The 7709-nt window shown below is 38.8% G+C and overlaps 1 protein-coding gene across 5 annotated transcripts in view; it reads right to left on the bottom strand.

The window, feature by feature from the left end:
- Nek10 (NIMA related kinase 10) overlaps positions 1 to 7709 on the bottom strand; it is a 210725-nt gene that overhangs the window by 141951 nt on the left and 61065 nt on the right. For all 5 annotated transcript variants that reach the window (XM_015489627.2, XM_048794821.1, XM_048794822.1 and 2 more), the window contains 5 exons: positions 5942 to 6006; positions 4478 to 4580; positions 4247 to 4375; positions 2918 to 3055; positions 123 to 168 (listed from right to left, as the gene is read on the bottom strand). In XM_015489627.2, coding sequence (XP_015345113.1) covers positions 123 to 168; positions 2918 to 3055; positions 4247 to 4375; positions 4478 to 4580; positions 5942 to 6006 — 481 coding nt within the window. The remainder of the gene's footprint in view (positions 1 to 122; positions 169 to 2917; positions 3056 to 4246; positions 4376 to 4477; positions 4581 to 5941; positions 6007 to 7709) is intronic.

Here is a 7709-nt window from a genome sequence, read left to right as displayed (position 1 = left end):
AAACCAAAAAAAAAAAAAAAAAAAATGGTTGGGAGAGTTTGTTTTGTGACATTCCAATATAAAAATGTGTAATTAACACAGATGTTTCATTAAGTAGAAATACCACAAAAACTCATACTTACTTTCCAGAAATGTTTTGTAATAACGTACAATATTGGGATGATAAAGCTATAAGAAAATAAATAACAAACATTTATTATACCACTTTAAAACACAAACTTTTCTTTAGACTATTTAGTTTGATTTCACAAAGAAATTATTATATTTATATTTATTTATAAAACTAAGCATTTAAAGATGCCACTTGAGATTTTCATGATTTTAAAAAATTTGTTGCATACAAAGTTAATCTGATAATATCAATCTCCTGTATAGCTCTACAAACAAAACTGAGAGCTGCTTTATTACCTAACTTAATTAAAAGAAAGAATTAAAAAAAAACTAGAAGGAAACTTAAAATTCATACTGTACTCCCTGGGCCAACACCACACATAGACTGCATAAAGGAGAAAAACTGAAATGAAGACATTTATGTTGAATATAAATATATATTGCTCTTTACCTTTATCCACTACCCAAGTATTTATATACATCGATTGTGTGTACTTAAACTGTTTCTTTCTATGTTCTCTAAGATGACTAGTATGAAATAACCTAAGTGACCTAAGTTTAAATCATAATAATAGTTTGCAAATCTCGATCCTTAATCAAACTAGAGTCAGGCTCCTTTGAACTCTCTTCCTGGCTAGGCCCTGCTCTGTTTTAGCAAGAACCCTGCCAAGTCAGTTTATCAAGAATCCCTCTGTCCTGGATATTCAATCATGTACCCAATCCCCTGCCCTTGACACCCTTAAATGCCAAGTTCCTTTTCGTCATTTTCTATCCAATGACCTCCTCACCTGCCGGTTGGCTATAATCCCCAACTGTCCTTGTTAAAGTCAGAATTGGCTTCAGTCTGTGTCCTCCATTGTGACTGTTTGACCACTATTACAGTAGGACTGAATAAATTCATCCTTATTATTTTTAAAAAGTGGCCTATGCAATTTCTCCTTGAAGTGAGTTGGCTGAAGAGTGTGAATGGAAATTCTACTTTTTAAAAATTAAATGAAAGACCATTTTCTATGAGAATACTAAAAGTTTTGCAGTCTTTTTATTTGAAATTTGTTTCCAGGTAAATAGAAAGTTGTCTTCTCTCAGAAGGGTTCCCATTATATGGGAATGGTTTGCACCTCTTTCTGACCTTCCTGCATGCCTTTTTGAGGGTGAGACTGCTAACTGTCCACCATCAACCTACTGCCCCACTCCACTGCAAGTGAGTTGCAGCTGGACATGGCTTCCCAGTCAACAGTGTCTCTCAACCTCTCCTGCAACCCCAGTTAGCCTATCACTCAGTTCTCACTAGTGTGTGCCCTGTGTCTGAGCTCCATGCTCTTCCTCTACCCCACCTTGGGCACACGTATAGCAGCTTCAACCACGCAGGTGAAGACCATACCCCAGAGGCTGCAGAGTCCCCAGATGACTGCGCAAAGCAGAGAATATTAACAACATGGTCTATTCACTTTGGGGCTGTCACATGAAAGAGAAAAAAACCCGTTGTATTGTGAGTCCTCTTCGTCTTAAGCCCCTGAATTTTGGAGCCTCTGAGTTACTGCAGTTTAATCTTTATCTTAACAGATACAGTCTCCTATTTCAGTCCCATTTCTGCTGCTTCTTTCTGCCACTGCCTCCTCCTTAAGATCTCAAGACTATTACCTTTTCCACTGGTTTGATCCTCTAGTGAGAAGGCTACTGTACAATTTTGAGAGACCTTGAAGTCCACACAGATCCCTCCCAGTGCTTTCTTGTTTTAGAAAATGTACTAAAATAAATCATCTGTTGTATCAGCTAGCAAGTAGCCAGCGGCTTTTAAACAATATGGGACCAGGCACACAACCAGAACTATCCTTTGGATCTAACTCATTGGAAAGGATTCTGTCTAGATTTGCATCGGATTAAGATATTATATCTGCCTGGGTCAAAAGCCATGTTCTAGCCTCGTGCTACAATAAAATAGCACACCGTGGAAGGCTAGATTATCCTAATTCTGAGAAAATCGTCAACTTTTTAGTTCGAATCTATTACCAAATAAAATTCAACTATAAAATATGCTATTAATGATAAAACTTACTCTAGTTTACAACTTGATGTAAAATGCAGATTTCAGTGACTAAAGACCATATTTATGATATTTTTTATGTTCCAGAGCAGACGCTACACAAATACAACAGAGAATAAAGAGCAGAGGAGCTGGTAACTCTCCACAGGAGTTACAAATGCAGTGTCTGTAATGAATGTGCAAATAAGGAGTCTGAAAAAAGAAACACATGTCTCCTTGTATCACATAAAGAAATCCCATTTCTCTTCTGATAGGTTTATTCTTTCTTCCCAAACCTCCATAATGATAGTTAATTGAGCTATTAAATTATATCAGATTATTCTGTTCATGCCAATAAATAAACAAATAACCCATCCTGAAAATTCACATTTTAGATTGAATAAGCAAAATGATTTGACCTGACAATAACTTGACAGGGAACTCTTGGTCATATTCCTATGAGTGCAACTAGGTCACCAAATACTCCACAATTGAATGAGTGGGACTGGCTATGCTTACAACAAAGAGAGAAGGATTTCTCTCCCATGTGACAGCCTTTGTGCCATAGGCCCAGCTGTTTTGCATCCTGATGTAAACTCCAGAAAGTGTTTCTATGGTTGGGTGTCAAGCCTTAGGAGAAAAGTTGGTGACAACATCACTGCCTCCTGGTTCATTATATCACAGACCAAGTTCATGACCAGCACAGAGGAGAATAGCACAAGAACTCTATTTCAATGATACTGATTTAAGGAAAACATCTTCAGAAACAAGAAAAACATTTACCTGCTCTTTAATGATTGTTAATTCAGAAACAATATTCTTTACGCTGCTGTCTCGATCTTTTTTATCCTTCCCAAATGCCGGGTTATGTAAATTGACCTCTTTCATTGCTAAAAGATTTTGACCACTACGTTTTCTAACCTAAAAAGAAGGGGGGGAAAATGAAGTGAGAGTTGAATAGATAAGAAAGACATCTCATGCCAGTCAGAATGGGTAGCCAGCAAGAATACAAACATAATAAATACTGGAGAGGATATGGAGAAAAAGGAACACTTTTGCACTGTTGGTGGGACTGTAAATTAGTAGAGCCACTATGGAAATCAATGTGGAGGTTCTTCTAAAGACTAGGAACCACCATATGACCCAGCTGTGCCTCTCCTCAGTATTTATCCTAAAGAATTAAAGTCAGCATACGACAGTGATACATGCCTCCCCATGTTTATAGCAGCCCAATTCAAAATAGTCAAACTGTGGAACTAGCCTAGGTATCCATCAATAGATGAATGGATAAAGAAAATGTGGTGTAGATACACAATGGAGTTTTATTCAGCCATAAAGAAGAATAAATTATATCATTTGCAGAAAAATGAATGGAACTTGAGAATATCATGTTAAGCAAAATAAGCCAAACTCAGAAAAATCAAGGGTCATATGTTTCCACACATATTTGGAAACTAGAGATGAAAAAGGAAAAGAAAAGGGGAGGGGACCTCATGAATGGGAGACCAGGAAGAAAGAGATGGAGCAGAGGAAGAAATGGAAAGGGAAAATACTGGGGAATGATATTGGCCAAGTTATATTGTTATATTATGAGCATGTACACATATTTAACAATAAATTCCGCTATCATGTGCATTTATAGTATAACAATATAAAATATGAAAGGAGAAAAAAAAGGTAAGAAAGGGATAGCTTAACAAAGTCACATGGTTATTCAAGTCATCTAAATAAGTAATAGAATGTTTAAAACTCTAGATGTATTTATACTAAGCCCAGCCCCCAAAAGTGGTCTACTCTGGGCCAGTCTCAACATTCAGCAGGATTTTACTGTACAAACGCAGAAGCAATGGTGTAAATTTAGAGAATGTGTCATGGACTGGGACGAGTTAATAATGTCTTTCTAGAGTCAGTGGCCAATTGCTAGAGCTGAGAGCTAAGATGTCAGTGCAGCTAACTCTGCCTGTTAACAAAAATAATCATCCTCATTTTCTATGTCTTTCTTCACTGTCTTTCAGTGACAAGGACTCCAACTAAGTAGGGGTATGGGATGCAAGTGTAACATCTGGTTTGATCAGGAATATTACAAAGGCAGTTCCCCAAGGGCAAAGTCACCTTGTACACACAGCCAAAGGCTCCACTTCCAAGATGATCCAAAATCGCATAGTTGCCTATGTATTTTGAAGGAGCTTTGTTTTGATTAATGCTCTCAATATTTTCAGCTATTTGCTTCAATTCATCCTCCTAACCAAAAAAAAAAAAAAAAAGGAAATGGGTGTCGCGGTGACAAATTCTATCCTGACCACAGAGCAGCTTTCAAAAATATTTAAAACTCGGGGGACTCACCACTAATAAATTCAACTTTGATACCAATTCTCCGTAAGCACTGATGTCACGAACATAATGTCCTATGTCAATGAACATCTCAAACAAGTCGGTGGGGAAAAGTCTACAGGGAAAACACACACACACACACATAAGCTTAACACAGAAAGGGGGAACTGTTTGTCAGGCCATCCTTTTTGGATGTGCTCACTCACAGATTAACCATGTGAAACACACGTAACTTCCTTAGGCTGTCAAAGTTGAGGGAATAACACTCCCCGACTTATCTCACAAAATTACACTAGATAGGCTGTATTATTCAAAGATTAAGAGAAAACATAGAAAAGATTTAGAGATCTGCTGTACAACATCATGCTTATAGTTAACAATACAGGACTATACACTTAAATTTTTATTAAGAGGGCAGATGTCACATTACAAAATTTTACAGAAATTTTAAAAAATAGACATGATACACATAATACTGTATAATATATTTGGGGTACAGATATAAACCATACTAGAAAGTAATATTTATTGGGTGTTTATTAAGTGCTGAGCACTTTCATGAATGCCATTTGATTCAGCCCTCATATTAACTCTAGGAGGTAAACACTAGCTTAATTCTTTTTTATGAAAATAAAAAGACCAGTAAACAAAAAAACAAAAAAAAAAAAACATGGAGAAAATTATGCATGGTTTCCAAAACACTGGTTTCAAGGGCTTCTTAAAATGTTTTTTATGTTCACTAAAAGGGGTGGTTTGTTGGAAAGGTTAAGTGGAAAGTTATAATAAATAACTAATTTTACTTCCTTTTCCTCTAAATGCAAATATGATGGGGAAATAGAGTAGCAACATAAAAATGTGCCATGATTTCTGATCTACATTAACTCATGGCTTATCAACAAAATTCTAGTGAGAATGTGGGTTCCTGATTCTGGCTAATCCATCTAAATAAATGGTATGTAGACCACACATGTAGGTAACAGGTGTTTGCCTCCCAAGACAGGGGTTTTGGTCTCACCAGCACAGCCTCCCAGGTCCCAGACATCCAGCCCCCTCTCCTCCAAATGAGCTCCTATCCTATCAAGGATATCCGGACAAATGATTGGCTGGTCTATCGATGGAGGGGGAATTATCAGACTAACTTGAGAATTTCTAACAGGGCAAGAACAAGTACATATTTGTTTACGCCATCTGTTTAAGATATTAATATCTTTAATTTTAAAAAGCCTAAAACCACGAGAGCCACACGCGATTAAGAGGAGTGGCAATGATACAGGGCTGTTTGGTATGAATCATCAGCATGGAGATATCCCCACAGTGGCTCAGAGGTATCTCTGAAGTCTAAGAAATCTGAAGACCCATGGCTGGCACACAGCTCCGTGCTTCTCTGACTGCTGCATCTGAATCAGGCATGTGGAAACACTCCCGTTCAACAGTCTCTTAAACCTGGTGATGGCTTACACGTCTCCAAGCTCATACCTTTTAAAGAGTGGTCTGTTTCTTTCCATACTGAAGAGAAACCTCAAGGCTCTGAAAGCATAACACTAGGGGGGGAAAAAAGGGAATGTGATTCTTAAAGGGCATTGCAACAAATCACAACATTGTCAGGACAGAACTATCCAGAAGGAAACCAGAGAGAGGGGCCCAAGTGAAGGGCCCACGCTTATGACTGAAAACAAGCCACCGACCCTGGGGCCCTTCTCCTGTTTAAAGAGTGTTGCTGTTTCACTACTCTAGGGATCCTGGTCTTGTTTTACCCAGTAGTTGCCAATAATTTCTTTCTCGAAAGTACAAAAGGAGCACAGAGACGAGAAAATACAGTTCCTATGCTGAGAAAACCAAACATCCAGAGATTTCCAGGAGCGCGAGGTTTATTTTGTTTCTAGCCTGCTACGAATGCCTCAATATTTATATGGTTTCTGTGAGAAAATAAACACTAGAAATGATGACATATAAAAATAGCCACAGGCACACTGGACTCAGACTTGACAAATTGGTCTCTGGAGTAAAAGAGTCTTAAGCGTTCCCCAAATAGAACAATCAGCAGCAACTCCCTAGAACACTCAGAAAGAGGCCTGCGAGGGTTTCACTAAGAAAAATAAACATCGGACATTTTACAGTGCTGAGAAAAAAAGAGCGGGCCCCCCAGCCTGCGGTGCACCTGCGGGACAGGCCACCGCTGGAGTGACCGGGGCTGCCCAAGGGGGTCTGGGATGGCTTCATAAAATTACAGATCTGAATAGACAGGGGGTCAAATGAAACCACCCTGAGGGGCCAAGTGGACAGCAAAAAAATGACCTGAAGGACCCAGGGAGAGGGTTGTAGGGATGTAAGAAAGGGGAGAAACACGTGCTCCTGGAAACCAACTCCAAAGCTGGAATTTCCAAAACCCTCTTCTGGTTTAACAAAACACATCTGCAGAATATGGATTTGACTTTGTGTATTTTCCAGGACAGTGTCATACATCTGTGGTGCACTGAAAAAATCAAGTCCCTACATCCGTGAGTTCTCGCTGCCAGCTCTCCAAAAACCCCTCCAGGCCAGCCACACAGATGCCACCAGGGTCTCTGCTGGGTTTGGCCATCTTTCTCGATGACATGGTTGGGAGCATTTGTTTTTTAATATTTTAATTTTTTTTACTGATTCACATAACCATGAAAATTGTACATATCTGTGGGGTACCATGTGATGTGGCAACACATGTATACATTGCTCATGTTTAAATCAGTTAAACATATCTCCTCAAATATGTATCATTGAGGTTGATTCTACTTTCTTCCTATTTTTATTTATTTATTTACTTATTTATTTTTATCATAATGGGGACCAAACCCAGGGATACTTTTCCACTGAGCTACGTCCCCAGCCTTTTTTATTTTGGAACAGGTTCTCATTAAGTTGAATAGGTCCTCACTAAGTTGCTGAGGCTGGCCTTGAACTTGTGATCCCCCTGCATCGGCCTCCTGAGTTGCTGGTGTTATAAGCAAATGCCACCATGCTTGGCCTCCCTTTTTCAATGACTAGAAAAAAAAATATGAGCTGTAACTACTGCAAAGGCTAACCTTAAATCTGATTTCTATCATTCCTGTGTCATTCAGGGACACTTCCTCCAGGTGCCCACTCTTCAGAAAAGCACATAGGGCCCTGCATAAATGTGCCCTATTCTCACCATTGAGTCCTCAACTCCTGGGGCGTTCTGCATCTCAAGTACTCAGTAGTCCACTCTTCCCCAAGCACTGTCTAAGCT

The sequence above is a fragment of the Marmota marmota genome, unplaced genomic scaffold, assembly GCF_001458135.2.
Source record: "Marmota marmota marmota unplaced genomic scaffold, marMar, whole genome shotgun sequence".
Taxonomy (NCBI): domain Eukaryota; kingdom Metazoa; phylum Chordata; class Mammalia; order Rodentia; family Sciuridae; genus Marmota; species Marmota marmota.
Note: the sequence above shows the minus strand (reverse complement) of the source record. Positions and strands in the feature narration are given on the sequence as shown.